At 38.3% G+C, this 17,782-nt stretch overlaps 1 protein-coding gene across 3 annotated transcripts in view; it reads right to left on the reverse strand.

The window, feature by feature from the left end:
• vps9d1 (VPS9 domain containing 1) overlaps positions 1-17,782 on the reverse strand; it is a 74,181-nt gene that overhangs the window by 33,795 nt on the left and 22,604 nt on the right. For all 3 annotated transcript variants that reach the window (XM_072595973.1, XM_072595974.1, XM_072595975.1), the window contains exons 8-12: positions 16,763-16,850; positions 15,976-16,061; positions 11,809-12,401; positions 3,582-3,711; positions 2,055-2,260 (exon numbers count right to left, since the gene is read on the reverse strand). In XM_072595973.1, the coding sequence (XP_072452074.1) occupies positions 2,055-2,260; positions 3,582-3,711; positions 11,809-12,401; positions 15,976-16,061; positions 16,763-16,850 (1,103 nt within the window). The remainder of the gene's footprint in view (positions 1-2,054; positions 2,261-3,581; positions 3,712-11,808; positions 12,402-15,975; positions 16,062-16,762; positions 16,851-17,782) is intronic.

The following is a 17,782-nucleotide window of genomic DNA, read 5'->3' on the forward strand; positions in this document are numbered from 1 at the left end:
AAGAAAATTCCGAAATAGGGAGCAACCAAGAGGAGATGTGTAAAAACGATAAGGATTTTAAAACTGAGATATTGCTTAATGGTGCAAGTTATGACATCAGAGTTCTTGATGATGTCAAATATACAGAAGGTAAAAGATGGCATAGCATGAAGGAGTCCATTGCAATCATCTGCATGTATGAATGAAGGTTTCAGCAGCAGATTAGGTGAAGCAGGGCACAGTCAGGCACTGTTACAGAGTGGAAAGCAGCAGTCTTAATGGTGATTTGGGCATAGTTAGAAACAACTTCAGAATGCTGTCGTATTCTGGGGAAATTTCCTAGGAATGGGCCAATTTCCGTCCCACCAGCTGACAAATGCATAGCAATTTGCTGACAGCGGAGCAACCTCCTGTCATGTGGAAGATTGCCAGCTTTGTGGAAGCAGAGTGCTGGAAGAGGAGGCATTAAAAGCAATCTTACAGCCCCAATCTTCACCTCCAGAGGTTCTTCACTAACCCTGCAAGGTGCACTGAGCTCATCTGCCTAAATTTTTTTTGAATTGTCAAAGGACACATCTATGCTGAGGTCGATGACTTAACTGCACTCATGTCCCCCAGTAGGACTACTAAGGCTTCAGAGCTGCCAGCTCTCTGAATGGTAAACCATAGGCAGCCAATGAGGAGGCTGAACATAGTAAACCTCCCCCAGCTGGTCTCACTGCCAATATGTGTGCACTCTGGATCTGCTTTCTCTTGTGAGGTCATGGCAAAAGCCTGTGGTAAAATTCAGCCCAATGACTTCGGTCTTCCCAATAAAGAGTTGGAGTAAATGTTTGCTCCTCGAGTACTGGATGCTGGATAAAGAGTCTAACAAATTGTAGGAAGACGATTGTTGAGAAGGAAGGTGATGAAAGAGAAGCAGGCTGCTTGTCAGCTGGCAAGTGGAAACTGATGCTGTGTTTTTGGCTCAGGATGCCAAGGGCTGCATTTGTACAAGAAATAGAAGGGATTGGAATCCAAGGGAGGTGGGGAGGGAATGCATCCAAGTTATCGGTGTAGGTGAGTCTTTGATTTCAATTGCATAGAAATGAATGGAAACAGATGAGAGCAGTTCCATTTAGTTGGATAACAGTGCAGACATGTTGGAAGAAAACGGTTGGTCAACAACATTAAAGACTGTGGACAGATTGAGAAGAATGAGGGATAGTTTACCTCTGTCAGAGTCAATGACTCAAACAAAGAAAAATATGCTACCACATATGCTTTTAATTTATCCTTCACAAGAAACACAAACAAGCTCAAATTTGAAAATCAATGTCAAGCTGTGCAAATTTTTAAAAATCTCTTTGCTGGTGCCCAGTGTTTTTGAAACAATAAGTGAATTATAAGCTTATTTTTCTTACGGCTACTTACTGAAAGATAGAACTGGAGTCAAGTTTTATACACAGTACATGCAAGCTTTTATTTACAAAGACACACTATATATCTTGAACCCAAAAACCTCAGTTTCATTCCGCTCTTAGCTATTCCTGCAATTGAATTCTCCAATTAATGACCACTACTTGAACTAAACAGCAAATTGATAAACAATTAAAAGCAGGCCATTAAAATTTGTCCCTCATGTTTCCCTTATACGTGATTACCTCTCATCCCATTATTGACTTGCACATAATTTTCTATAAGCATAGTTTATTTCTCCAATTTCTCTTACCACACTTGTTTAACTAACTCCTGCTTTTCTTTAAACACAATTATTCTATTCCTTTCCCCACGTGTTCATGTCTTTTCCTCACTCCTCGTTGTTTTGTCCTATTGATCTGGAAGATCTTCTAGTTTTTAGCTTTTCTCCTTCTGTCTACCGAATCCATAAAACATCTTGTTAACTGGTTACCTCAGATAGTGTTGTAACAGCTGAGTGTTTTATAAACAGCTCATTTGCATTTTCAAAGGACCAAAGTGAAAACTTTAGTGAATACAGAACACAGATAATGGCAAGATCAATCTAATCTAACTAACTCAAGGAGAGCTACTAAGTAAGAGAATTAAATTCCATTAATTTTAGTAAATATGCTTACCAATACATTCAAGCTTCTTTTGTGGACAATATTCTTTGGTTATTAACCTTAACTCCTGCACTGCCACTTCATAAGGATAGGAATCATTTGAAGCAGCAGATTCCTTGGGGAAAAGCTTAGCTGCAACACCAATATCTGCTGGGACAACATTCTTGTACAATTTCATGCTCCTTTCAAGAGCCAGTTCCCTCTGTACATTCACTTTTCTGAAAGAAAACAATGAATATTATACATTATTTATCAACTGAATGCTGAACCTCCTTTGTTTCTCACACTATTCTAGGAAGGAAGCCAATGTATTTTGAGCTTTGTCTTGATCCTTACACTATGACCTGGATGTTAATGGGAAATCCAGAACTTCTTGCATGCAGTACAGTTTTAACTTCAAAGCATGCAACACCTTTTGCTTAGTAGGGTGCCTGCATGGCAATCCATCTGATTGACTGACTTGGCTTCTCTGCAGGCAGGGAGGAATACAGAGTACGTCACTGGAACAAGTAGGTCTTCTCTATAACCTGGGGGCTGGGGTCAGGTTAGCTGGCAGTGGAGTACGATGATGTGGATGCACCCAACTTCAACTCAAACCTATGCTTCTATTCATCCCTTAAATTTCCTGACTCCCAAAATTCTGGGTGTCCTCCATTAGACCTTCAAAGTTATTTAAATCAAATATTTAAACTGCCAATCTGCTTCCTTGTCCAGCTTTTGTTAAATTTAGGTTGCAGTCAGGTCTGATACTTTGAAAATTTTAATATCAGACATTGAACAAAAGTTAAAATTCTCCCCATGCGTATTTTTTGATATTTTCGAAACATCTCGAAGTAAGCAGATCACAATGACAGCCACTGCAATTTGAGTAAGGAAAATGTAGCAGTATATAGCACACACAGAATTTGAGATTCATGAGAAACTCCATTTGGAATTTAAAGGAGAGTTTAGTCTACTAGACACTTGACAGAACAGTAAATCAACTAGACAGGATTGAACCATCGGCACAGTGTCGTTCCGATGTGTACTCTCTACAGTCTGAAATGCAGCTTTGCCAACAGCAAGCATGGAAGCTTCATAACTAGGATGACAAAAGGTGCCGGCTAATCAGAGGCCCAGCCCCATTTTTGCAGGTGATGGTCGCAGCTGACAAAGCATCCACTCAGCTGCCCAGGATTATCGAGGAATCCAGGCCACAGATAAGCGAGGACGGGCTGGGGGCCATATGGGTTAAGGTGAGGCAAGATCGGGAGTTCAGGAGGAGGGCAGATATTTGGTTATCAATGGTACCTCCTCTTCCTAAGGCCAGCTGCTTTGATCACGCATTCAGCGTACCTGTTACTTTGATTCGTTGAAAAATAATCACATCTTCAACTTCCACAGCAAGCATTAGTACATAGTATTTTAACAGGGAATCAATTTTGGTAATTTTTCAACACTACTTTCAAACTTAAAAAACAATGCTGTTTACTACAAACCTAACTTTTTTCTCCCAATTAAAAACTCAGATTTCCATTTCTTGTACATATAATACATTACCTAAAAAGCGTCAAAAGGAACACCCAGATAGGCCGGAACAAAGCTTCCTCAATGCTGGCCAAGCATTGATCTTTTCCAGTCGCAGTGTTGAGAGGTTCAAAGGCAAGAATACACAAGGACAGCAGCCTATCTATAATAAATAAAACAGAGACAAGAATGTTAAGTAAAAATGTGAAAATACTTCGAGACAATCTGAAAGGACAAACGTTGACAACACAGGGGGCCAATCGGTCCATCATGTCTTATCAGTCACCAAAGGTCTAATTACACTCATCTAGTTACTTTCCTGCTCTTGATTCATAACCTGGAGATTATAGCAATATAAATGAATATCTAACTGCTGCTTAAATGTTATGAGTTACAATATCTGATTTATGTGCAATTCCAAACATTCTAATTTGCTTATTCATGCTATTCTTACAATCCACATGGTGGAATCCATAAACAAGAATCAACAATTAATTGACTCCCAAATGATAAAAAAGCAACATGCTTTCAGTTTTTGCAGCACCTATTTTAACATGAATCAGAAATAACACAAATTAAATATAAATGAACAGGCAATAGTCAATGCAACAAAGATATATCTTACACAACTAAAATATCGTCATTACTCCCTATTGACATGTAGCACTATGCAGCTACACGGTTCACATTTCTTTACTCACACGGGGTGCGTAAGAGTCAGGTTCGACAACAGCTTTCGTCAGAGTTTCACAGTTATGATTGTCATCAGCACAACACATACACCTGTCAATCCACACTCTTCAATTATGATAGTTTGGATGGTGTAGTTTTCCAGAATCCATAAACAGCCAACTAATAACACTCAGATTATGGTTTGGATGTGTCTGGTAAAATACCTTTTCAGCTGGTGCATCCAGTTTTTAGGGAGCTCCTGTTACCTTTTCTGCAAAACTCAAAAACTGGTCTCTTTCTGAAGGAGTTGCTTTTTCTTCTCCTTACATGGTTTCTGTTTTCCTCTTTTTTTTTGTCTGTGACTGCTTTTTCTTGGTCTATGTATTAATAGGCTGATTGTCAATACCCTCCAGCTCCTTTGTGGTTGCAGATTCTCTTTGTGCCTGTCTGCAACACAGATTCATTCTTAATTTCTTTCTTGATAGAGGTGCATCCAGGTCAAGTGTAACCAAGTTGCATAGATCAGCATTTACGATTCAATGAATGGAAACACATAAAAGTCCTTTCCAAACATTTCCAAATAATGTCCACAGATCATTTTAAGAAATTATAACTTTTCCTTACTATATTGCTTGCACATCAAAGGTCATCACACCATCAGCATCTAATGGTAATTAGATCTATGATTCTAATCAAGGTATAAATAACTGATAATCAATATGACACTTATTAGAACAATATTCATTTCTATCAATTTTGTTGTGTAATGACATTACTGTACATTTTCATTTTCTTTGATGGGATATAGGTGTTGCTGGCTAAAGCGAGTATGTGTTACCCAACTGCTCATGAACGGAGTAGTTTGTTAGGCTAGCCCAGAGGGCAATTAAGAGTTAACCACATAGCTGTGGGTCTCGAGTCACATGTAAGCCAGACCACACAAAAATCAGCAGATTTTGTTCATTAAAGAATATTACTGAGGTGAACTAGATAGGTTTTCATAAAATTCAATAGTAGTTGTGATGTTTGTTTGTAGTTTTTCATTGTTTGGGATTTCAGATTCTAAAATAGGTTTTCGGTTTTAAGTCTGCGAAAAGGATTATTTAAAGTAAAGGTAAGAAAGTGATTCTTTTTTAAACATGGAGTTCAAAGCAGCCTTTTCAAGAAAGCATGTGGCATAAGCGAAATGATGAGCAACATGAGGAATTATGTGAAGAGCATGCAAAATTGAATTTTTTTTAACATAAAGAAAGCTAAATGGCTGGTGCCACAATCAAGTTTCAGCTAAGATGATGATTCACGCCAGTAAAAGGATGTTTGATTGTGTGGAAGTCTCTAGGGCTATCAAAGCAGGAAAGAAGTCTTAAATTGCTTTTGGAATTCAAGTAGACAGCGAGCTTTTTTCTAATCTTCAATTTGGAGAGTCAGTGAAATAGTCAATGTTTGTACACCTGAGGAAGAGACAGTAATTAAGAGAATCATGTCTGGTGAATGTGCAGAAATTCAAAAAGCAAATGCTGACAACCTGGTTGGTTCAGAAAAATTGAATTAAGACAGGAGTGGTACTACACTGGGGTTGAGTGTCGATGAAGGATATTGCTGGGAGAAAGGAGTGAATCTTTCTTTTTTGTTGTTCAAGTTTTGCCCTTACTAACTTGTCCTTTTTGTTTTGGTTTTCTTTTCTGCAATAGACTTATGTTCATAAGGTCATTAGATATAGGAGCAGAATTAGGCCATTCGGCCCATTGAGATTGCTACGCCATTCGATCGCTACGCCATTCGATCATGATTGATATGCTCTTCACCTCCATTTTCCTGCATTCTTCCCTTGACCCTTCAACCCATTACCAATCAAAAATCTGCAATTCCTCCTAAATTTACTCACTGTCCCAGCATCCACCGCATTTTGGGGTAACGAATTCCACAGATTCACAACCCTTTGGGAGAAGTAGTTTCTCCTCAACCCTGTTGTACATTTGCTATCCCTTATCCTAAGACTCTGACCTCCTGTCTTAGAATGCCACCTAAGAGGAAGCATCTGCTCCATGTCTATTTCGTCTGTACCTTTTATAATCCTGAATATCTCAATTTGATCTCCCCTCATTCTTCTAAACTCCTCAGAGTATAGGCCTAATCTATTCAATCTCACTTCATATGACAAACCCCTCATCTCTGGGATCATTCGAGTGAACCTCCTCTGCCACTATGTCTTACCTCAAATAAGAGGACCAAAACTGTGTATAATACTCTCACCAATGCCTTGTAGCGTTGCAACAATACTTCCTTACCTTTATATGCTACTCCTTTAGATATAAATGCCAAAATTCCATTCGCTTTATTATCTGCTTTACCTGCACACTAATTTTCTTTGACTCATGAATGAGGGCACCCAGATCCCTCTGCACTGGAGCACCCCGAAGTCTCTCCCTATTTAGATAATAGGTCACCTTCCCATTTTTTCAACCAAAATGCATGATCTCACAGTTATCCACAGTTAACTCCATCTGCCACATCTTTGACCCACTCTTCTAACCTATCTATATCTCATTTGTAAGGTTGATTGTTCCTCATTTTTGGGTCATCCCCCTATTTTTGTTCTTTTATTTGGCAGCTTCATGTGAATATGCTCAGTGACAAACCACCATAGCAAACAAATTGAAAACATAAAATCTACAGTCAATTAAGCCATGTTCCATTCTAGAATCTGATTTGTCCAGTATCAATATCAGCTGATATGAGAATATGGTTGCCTTGGTTATCATTGTATAGACTCGCTTCATATTCAAGATATAGTAACTGAAAGCAAATTCCACCCATTGCTAGGTTGGGATCTGAATCTGTATCCGCAAAGTATTAGTCTGAACTTTGAGGTTGTTAAACTAGAAATACCAGTTGTCCAGCACATTACCACAATGTCACTGTCTCTGCAAAGGTGCCTATAAGTGTTATATTTGCACTGTGCTTTTAATATAGAAAACTTTCCCATGACATGAGGACTACTGGGTGCTTCAATTAAAAAATATCTTCATAGATTTCAGGGGCAATGGTTATTAGTCAAGCTCAAAGCATGGCAGTAGATAAAACATGTACGATAGCGAGAGGGCTGTAGTGACATCATGATAACACTGCACTATTTCATATCTTAACTCAATAATATTAGTGTTGTGGATTAAATGCAGAGATTGAAATATGTAATCGAGGCACTCCAAATAGTACTGAAGCAGTACCTCACCATGAATACCTATCATTAATGAGGCATTAAACTAAAGCCCCATCTGTACTTTCAGGTGGCTGTATGTGATTTCACAACATTATTTGAAGAAAATCAGGGAAATAATATGTGTATAGAATATTTATCCTTCATCAGCAGCACTAAGATAGACTGGTCATTTGTCTCTCAAACCTTTGAGGCACACTGTTCATAAATTGGGTATTAGAAAAGCTTTAGACTATTCTAAGACTGCAGAAGTTGCTCTATTTTCCTCCTTTACACAAGCAACTTGTGTACAGAAACCTATAATGCAAATCATGCATTATTAAATATGTAAATTAACAGAGATCAGTGCAGTGTAATACAAAGAATAAAGAAAATTACAGCACAGAAACAGGCCTTTCAGCCCTCCAAACCTGCGCTGATCCAGATCCACCAACTAAACCTGTCGCCTACTTTCTAAAGATCTAGATCCCTCTGCTCCCTGTCCATTCATGCATCTGTCTAGATACATCTTAAATGGCGCTAACATGCCCGCCACTACCACCTCCGCTGGCAAGACAATCCAGGCCCCCATCACCCTCTGCGTAAAGAACTTTCCACGCATATCTCCCTAAATTTTGCCTTCTCACCTTGAACTCATGAACCCTAGTAATCGAGTCCCCCACTCTGGGAAAAAGCTTCAAGCTATCCACCCTGTCTATACCTCTCATAATTTTGTTACCTCAATCAGGTTCCCCCCTCAGCCTCTGACTTTCTAATGAAAATAATCCTAATCTATTCAACCTCTCTTCACAGCTAGAGCCCTTCACTCTAGGCAACATCTTGGTGAACCTCCTCTGCACCCTCTCCAAAGCATCTAAATCCTTCAGGTAATGTGGCGACCAGAACTGTATGCAGTATTCCAAATGTGGCCAAACCAAAGTTCTATACAAGTGTAACATGACATGCCAACTTTTGTACTTAATACCCCGTCCAATGAAGAAAGCATGCCGTATGCATTCTTGACCACTCTATTGATTGGTGTTGCCATCTTCAGGGTACAATGGACCTGAACTCCCAGATCTCTCTGGACGTCAATTCTCCCCAGGACTTTTCCATTTACCGTATAGTTCACTCTTGAATTGGATTTTCCAAAATGCATCACCACGCATTTGCCCTGATTGAACTCCAACTGTCATTTCTCCATCCAACTCTCCAATCTGTCTATATTCTGCTGCATTCTCTGACAGTCCCCTTCACTCTCTGCTACTCCACCAATCTTAGTGCAAACTTGCTAATCAGACCACCTGTACCTTCCTCCAGATCATTTAAGTATATCACAAACAACAGTGGTCCCAACACGGATCCCTATGGAACATCACTGGTCACAGTTCTTTAGTTTGAGATACTGCCTTCCATTACTACTCTGTCTCCTGCTGCCCAGCCAGTTCTCTATCCATCCAGCTAGTACGCCCTGGACCCCATGCAACTTCACTTTCTTCATCAGTCTACCATGAGGAATAGGAAGACTAAAACCGGCAGCATAAATATTAAATGTTGTCAATGTATTTAAGAATTTGGCTAAAAGAAAATTAGTTTCTAATAGATTCAGTGTAAAAACATGTGCAAGGATGAAGCAGAAAAAAAATGCACTGTATAACCAAAATAGCAGGCTGACCCTGCTGACCATGTCCAATGCTGGTCCAAACCCTTAATAATTCAGAGAAGCTCATGAGGCTGATCCTTCAAATCTGAAGGCCAAGCAATGAAAAAAGATGCAGAACATTGGATTTTACAGGTGAGGAAGAAGATGACCTAAAGGTGGCATTAAGACAGAGAACAGTACAGAAACAACATCTGGATAGTTACTTTAAACTTACCAATAGTGAATAAAAGCAGGTTCAATCAAATGACTGGTAAATTTTGGACTCATATTAGGGAATTCTTCATACAGAAGTGTGATCAATTTGATTGCACTGGTTATTCTATTGCAAGTGCAGACTTTTTGGAATTATTTGAGAAACAACTGAATGAAGAAGGGGGAAGAGGAATACCTGGACAATCTTACTGAATGAATATGGTGCAGGGGTCTGAATGCCCTTCTTCCAGGTTTGTTCTGTAAAATATACGCCCAAACTTTCGGGTCTTTGGACAGTCTAAGACTAGACACATAACCAGAGAATAAACATCAGGACCCCCTCGGAAGACGATATGCACCGTTTCTGTAGGATCTGCCTGAAAAGTGTGAATTTGACAGCCAAAACCTGAACTATAGTTGAACAGTTCTGATTGAATGACTGACTTGGATTGTTTTCCCAGGAATACTGAATAGGTTAAAACATGTCTAGTTCGCAGGTACCTGAATAGCTGACCCCTGAATTGCTTTTGGTCTCCCCCCACCCCCCAATTTTTGTCCAACCGAACTTGACCTCACCATCTGATTCCCGTGACCCAACCATCCAACTCATCCCTCCCCCCCCAACATGAATTTACTATTCCTGATCTGAGAACACCTCTGAAACTGACTCGACGACATGTCTGCCTCCCTACTCAGCTGCTATCCAAGCCCATTAACCTCATCCACGTTCATTCAGTCACTCACTGAAAAGATGTTTAAATATCCCAAAGTTTTTTAATGTGTTAGTGAATGTATTCTTAGCAGAAGACAGTAGCTAGTGCTATAAAAGGCAGACACAGCTTGGCTTCCCCAGATGATCCATGACTGTGAAGGATTCTGATTTAAACTGTGTTCTGAATTTCTGAAGATGCTACCATCAGAAATCCCAATCAGAACTAGAGATCATGGTCACGGCGCAAAAATGTAGGAATGGAGCCACAATCAAGTGACTGCCTCCCAACAAACAATTCAGATCAGATTTATAATTTAATTTAAATCCTGATCATTAAAGCATACTGACATCTAGTGGCTACTTTTGTTTCTCATTTCATTTATAACATTGTATTTCCTCAGAACATTCATTCATTTTGTATCTGACTGAAATATCACCCACAAACCGAGCTTTTATTAATACTTCCACATTGAAAAAAAATTTTTAAACCCTAATTCTTCTGATTTAAATAAAAGTTACTTGTAAGAAAATACAGCTGTGTTCTAATTAATTTTAAATGTCACATATGATTTTTGAATTTTCAGTGTCAAGTCAAAGATTGGACTACATTTCAATTGAGTTTATCTAACATATGTCATATTCTCTTATTGTCACATTCCCTAATTGATGCCAACGATCCAAGTATGTCCCCATAATGCTAGAAAAATATGACTCATTAACTTGAAAATCTTACCTCCCTCGCATAATTCAAAACAAACTTACATTCATCTATACGACAAGAAATATATCTCATACCTTCAGTACAATAGATCAGTAAGACATGAATTTCTCAGATCTCTAGAAAAATGCATGAAATTGCATTTGAATTGTTACCTACCTTAGTTTTAAAATGGAAGTGTGCAGTTGATTTCTGACTAATTCAGTTAATGAAGGTAAAAAGCTGAACAAGGTGGCAATTACACCTGATGTAGAGGTGTCCAGAAAATTCAATAACACATAGGAAAGTGGAAAGGAGGAATTAATGAGGAAAAATAAGAACAAAGACAGAGAAAAGGAGAGAACGAATAAGGATGCAAAGTAACTATATTACATTTAATTATGCAACTTTCACAATTTCAGGACAGCATAAAGTGCCTGAGTCAAAAAGGCACTATAAATAAGCTGCTATAAATAAGCTCAGCAGGTAAATTTACACAGCAGGGTCTCAAACCTGGAAATGAGAAAAAATAACCAGTTCATGTTTCTGTTGGTTGATGGATAATAGAAGTCCTCTGCTCATCCCTGAACCTTTGGGATCTTCTATGTTTGCCTGACAGGGAAAATGGGCACTCGGTTTTCTGATCTATTATAAAGGTAGCATCTCTAACATCAGATAATGTGCTGCCAGCTCTCAAGTGAACCTTGAAATTGTGAAAGTGAGTCTTGACAATAAATAGTGGAGTAGCAGGTGAGGGTACAGGTGAGTAAGACTCTGGGCATAAGGTAGAAGGCTTTGAGCACAATGAGGTGGAGAGGAATTGACCAGTATAAATCAGGACATGGCAGAAAGGCAGCAAAATTAGGAATAAATGGCCAGTCTAATTTTAAATGTGACCCATTTTGGCTTAATGCACATTGCTCCACTTCAATTGTAGATTATAAAAATAATATAATTCTTACACATTGCACCAATAACAATTCAAATATCTATGCAAGTATTACCTTGAGCAAGAATTCACAGCAACTTTCCCCATTTTGGCCAGCAAATGTCTTCTCCACACAGTATTTACTGGTATTACAGAATAATTACATTTAATCAAAGTTGTGAAGGGAATGAGTACATTACCTATTGAATTATGTACATCTGTTACAATATTCTTCAGAAGATTTTGCAATGAAATATCTTCCATTTGATGAAGATGATCAGGGTTTGTCATCTGCATCAGACTATCTGTAATGCTTCCTGGTTGTTGCTCAAACTTCATCACATAATGTTCCAAATCTTCAAAAGGGCTATCCTTATCAGCCATCAAAATTGGCGTAACAGTTGTAGTTGAACTGATTTGTTGACCTGTAATATTTTGAGCCAGTCCACTCTGATCGCTAATATCTGAATTTGCATTTTGATGTTCAGCAAATGCAAATGAGCTAACAGAAGAACTGTGTCTTAATCCACTATTATTTATTTTATTGTGATCTTGAACAGATCGCAAGCAGCATGCACTTTTGGAAGACTTCAACCTGCTTCCTCTGTTGAGTGAAGGTGTCACGTCTGTATTCAGAGAATACTGTGAAAGGGATGAATACAATCCGGTGCCTGCATCAAGCTCATTGACGCTAGTCAGGTCTAAAAAATTTTTATTCACAATCGGATAAAGCTTGCTGTAGATCTTGCACTGCAGTTTCTTCAGGAGTTGGGAGATTGGATATTCTGAGCAACTAGGGAATGAAACAGATTAACCAAAAACAAAAATTAATTCACAACTGATGAGGACAAGGGAAAATATATACCTGATCTAAATTCGGTCACTGCCTAAATCCCACGTTGCAAAATCCTGAACTCTGATGATTATTCAAACGTTAAATTTACATGAAAAACAAATATTAAAACTTTGAATTAAATCACATTTGACTTTGTATGGATTACATTAATGGAAATAGAAATTGATTTTTTGTCACCATCTACATAACTTTCAAAATCCATTTGCTCCTTCAATAATTATTAATGATAAGTTTAAAAACACAGCAATATAATTTGTGGAGTGGGTGTATTACGTCTCAATATACTTTAAAGTTGTTTAGATTTCTCAGAGATATGTTTTTTGTAATAATGTAACAGTGTCCAAAGTAGTGAATTCTGTGGTATTATTGTTGTGATATTTCATTTTCTATACAAAGGTGAACGTGTGAGAACAAATCTGAATCATTGAATATTTTCATATAGTCACGGGTAAACAGTTGGACAAATGTGGCTCATCTTTAACCTTAAAATAAATCAGTGTCAACATATGACAATATACCTACAAATAATATGAGTCATGCAGTTTCAAACAACTGCACGAGTTTTAAATTATGCACATCTTGAGATGTCTAAAGTATTGTAGAATCATTATTTATTTCACTTGACAAGGTAGATTTGGAAGAGGCACTGGCACCGAGTCATGCTGCTTATTTGGAGGGGAGTGTACACACAATTGACTTATTGCCCTCTTTCTACACCCAAACACTTTTAAGATAAGGTAAAAAAGAATGGAAATTGCAGTGTAACTTTAGTTAAAAAAAATCACACAACACCAGGTTATAGTCCAAGAGGTTTAACTGGAAGCACTAGCTTTCGGAGCGCAGCTCCTTCATCAGGTGGTTGCATCCACTAGCAATGCTCCAAAAGCTAGTGCTTCCAATTAAACCTTACTTAGTTACAGTGTGGAAACAGGCCCTTCGGCCCAACAAGTCCACACCAACCCACCAAAGCGCAACCCACCCAGACCCATTCCCCTACAATTTACCCCTTCACCCAACACTACGGGCAATTTAGCATGGCCAATTCACCTAACCTGCACATTTTTGGACTGTGGGAGGAAACCGGAGCACCCGGAGGAAACCCATGCAGACACGGGGAGAATGTGCAAACTCCACACAGTCAGTTGCCTGAGGCGGGAATTGAACCCGGGTCTCTGGCGCTGTGAGGCAACGGTGCTAACTACTGTGCCACCGTGCTGCCCACTAAATCTGTTGGACTATAACCTGGTGTTGGGTGATTTTTAACGTTGTACACCCCAGTCCAACACCGGCATCTCCAAAGCATTTTAACTTGTTGCCTCCATACTTTAAAGGGTAGCTCAGTTGGTTGGATGACTGGTTTGTGATGCAGAATGTTGCCAACAGTTTGAGTTCAATTCCTGCACCGGCTGAGGAGACCATAAAAGACGAGTCTTCCCAACCCTGCCCTTTGCCAGAGGTGTGGTGACCCTCAGGTTAAACCATCACCACCAATCGACTCCCAGAGAGTTGCCCTGTGGTATATGACAACATTACTTTTGTACCTTTTAAAAAGAGAGTTACAGAGGATCACACAATTCTGAACTAATCAGATTTCAGAGATCTTCTACACTGGGTGACTCACTGGCACTTTATTTTCTTGCCAATTAAAAAAATACATTTTCTTCTTTGACAGAAGATGTCATATTTCAGAAATTAGAGCACAAGGCCCTCAAAAGTTTGCTCTTATTTGTGACCACACAGAAGAAATATATTTTGAAAAAAAACATGGTACAAATGTAACAATATTTTTCAGATACTGCCATATGCTTAAGTTTCTCCCTCTTTTCTTAATGTATCCGTTCATTCTGGGGTCCAGTTTTACCAACTCAATGAGAAAGGATGTAAAACTAATGTAAAAAACTGCAGATGGTGAAAATCTGAAATAAAAACAGTTCATGATAGACAGGAGTTCAGCATGATCTGGGAACATCTGCAGAGAGAGAAACAGAGTTAACGTTTCAAGTTCAATGACACTTACGCTGAACTGGAAACATTAACTCTGTTTCCCTTGCCATGGGTGCTGCCTGACTTGCTGATTTTCTCTAGCACTTTCTGTTTTTATTCCTATAAGATTCTTTACATATTAAGTGGTTCTTCATTTATGTAGTGCCCTGTTGTTACTCTAGTCTGGAGTACTCCTATGTTTATTTAGATGGCAAGGAAGAGAAGGCAAAGAAAGATGTCTGGAAATAAAAAGAAAAAGAAATGCAAACCTTTTAAATACAGCTAATAGATAACAAGATTTCGGCAGCATTTTGGCTCAAAATTTGTTGGTTGTAACAAGTCACGAAAATCAGTTAGAAGAAAGCTTTGTTATAAATCCATCATGCAACAAAAGAAATCTCAACAATAATAAATTAGTAAATGCTCATGGGCATTTGCAGGACAATACTGAGCTCTTGTGGTACTCCATCTAGTGGTTTGCCTGAGAACAGACCAATGCAAAAACAAAATTCAAAATGAACTGGCTTGCAGTGAGGTTCACACTGTCTTGCTATATATGGCAACTGAGTGACTGAAGGTGTGAACTCATATTTGGAGCTTGGAAGGCTGCATGAGACAGGATCAAGCATGAAGACTAAAGCTGAATTATGGTGGTGGTGGTGGTGGGGGGGAAGCAAATGGATTACAGAGTGTTTCAAATAATCTACTCTTTGATTTGATTTATTACTGTCACATGCATTGAGATACAGTTAAAAGTGTTCTTTTACATGCTTTACAGGCAGATCGTACCATGCAAGTGCATCAGGGTGACAGTAGAGTGCAGAAAACAATGTTACAGCTGCCAAGAAAGTGCAGAGAGAGATCAACATTAACACTACAGAGGTCTATTCAAAAGTCTGATCAGAGCGGGGGAAGAAGCTGTTCTTAAATCTGTTTGTACATGTATACAAACTTTTATATCTTCTGCCTGACGAACAGGGTGGAAGAGAGTATAACCGGCATTGTGGGGGGGAGGGGGGGTCTTTGACTGTGTTCGTTGCTTTCTCGATACAGTGGGAAGTACAGATGAAGTCAATGAATGGGAGGCTGGTTTGTGCGTTGAAATGGGCTGTGTTCACAACTTTCTGTAGTTTCTTCCAGTCTTGGGAAGAGCAGTTGCCACACCAAGCTGTGATGCTTCCAGATAGGGTGATTTCATTGGTGCATCTGTAAAAGTTTTCATGAGTCTTTATGGACACACTGAATTTCCTTAGCGTCCTGAGAAAGTAGACACTGTAGTGTCAACATGGGTGGATCATGACAGATTGTTGGTGATTGTCACTCCCAGGAACTTGACGGTCTCAACTATCTCCACCTCAGCACCATCATTGGAGTAATCTTGCAGTTATAGGCGATAATAAGAAATTATAACTTTCCTTAATCTTCTACAGTCAATTCGAGAAAAATTGACTAGTAAAAAGAACTGCCACATTTGCAACATCTTCACTGGAATTCTATCAACTCACCCACTTCTAAATAAAATCTTTACCTCAGTATTTGGGATAAAAGGCCAGCTACCAGAACATGGTCATTAGGTTGCGACCTTAACTTCATTTTCCATTGTTTGGGCCATTCCTACAGAAAAAGATTTAAAGTATAATTATCATTCATTTTGAAAAGCTTTTCAATTACTGTTGGCATTCAACTGAGGTCAAAAGAATTTTTACGACAACTATAATCATAAACTGTTGTCTGTTAAACTATACAATCCATGAATAAAAGCTAAATACTAAACTTGCTTCATTTAAAAGTCTATTGTGTATGCACATCTTGTATAGAATAATGTCTATTATTTTAAAATTAACAACTGAATAAAATTAATGTAGAAAAATTGAGTCTAGACACAAATGGCATATTTTATTTCAATGCTTTTACAACAAATTTTGCAGTTGTAAATTGCATAAAGTTGCATTCAGTCTTACCATAAGACGTAGTTTAATGGGTTATTGGGGTGAATTGATTGAATAAATATAAAGACAGAACATAAAGGGGGTCTTGTGGCACAGTGATATTGTCCCTATCTCTGAGCCAGGTTCAAGTGCCACCTGCTTCAGGTGTGTCAGAATGTCACTGAATTGTTTAGAAAATATTAAAAATATAACATAAGGGACTAGTGTGTGGAAGAATTGAGTAGTTACTAAATAGTCAAGATTACACTAAACCTTTGAAAGTAAGTTTTTAAAATTAATTTGCTCTACAGTATATTGGAAACGTTAAACTCTTATTGTGTTTCAGTACATTTGAACAGAACGGCATGTTTTTCTGCTGCTACTTACATGGTCTTGCTCAAACTCTAAAATGCTGGTATATATATTTCTCTGTTCCTCTTCTTCAGGGGTCAGTGTGGCACTGCTTGAAAATCTCCTTAACAAGGAATCAAATGCATCAGATGCAATACCTTCTGATTATGACATTATAGATAATAATTGCTACACAAAGTCTTCGAAAAATTTGTATTGTCACCACCAAACTGATATATAAGATGTGGAAGAAATCCAAAAAAGCAGACTTCTGAAACACTTACAACATCTGCAAACTAGGATTTTTAGTTCTTTGCAACATTCGCTAAAAAGCTACAAAGCTCCCAAAGTAGTGTGCCAAACACTTGTACTTTTCTACATATTTCCTATGGGCTTAGAGGTGTTGGTGTTGAACTAGGGTGGACAAAGTTAAAAATCATACAACACCTAGTTATAGTCCAACAGGTGTATTTGGAAGTACTAGCTTTCGGAGCTTCAAACATGAAGAAGGAGTGGCGCTCCGAAAACTAGTGCTTCCAAATAAACTTGTTGGAGTATAACCTGGTGTTGTGTGATTTTTAACTATTTTCTATGGAATTTTGAGCAGGAACTTACTACAATTAGAGACATCATTCAGTACAGCAACCTCTACAGAGAAGCTGAGACCTATGTGAACAAGGCATACAACTGTCTATCTCCTTAAGCAATCAAACTGAAGAATCACTAATAAGCAGTGTCGGGTCAGAATGAGAAAGTGGCAGTTAGAATAGTGAATACAATACCAAATCATGTATAGAATCCAAATACAAAAAGTGAAAATACTGGATTAGAAACAAATAAAAGAAACAAAAAAAAAGATTTATTTTACAACTCTATAAATTTGTGAAAATTAAAGATTTGACAATTATCTCCACATTTATAAAAGAACATGTTCAATGCCAAACAAGTCAAGTGGCAAAGAGTAAGGTTTATTGCATCAATAAATATTGACTTACACCGGAATAAACAAGCTCAAACTTTATTTCACAAGTTTAACATGTAGCAATCATCAAAGCA

This window comes from Chiloscyllium punctatum, chromosome 26 (genome assembly GCF_047496795.1).
Source record: "Chiloscyllium punctatum isolate Juve2018m chromosome 26, sChiPun1.3, whole genome shotgun sequence".
Classification (NCBI taxonomy): Eukaryota; Metazoa; Chordata; class Chondrichthyes; order Orectolobiformes; family Hemiscylliidae; genus Chiloscyllium; species Chiloscyllium punctatum.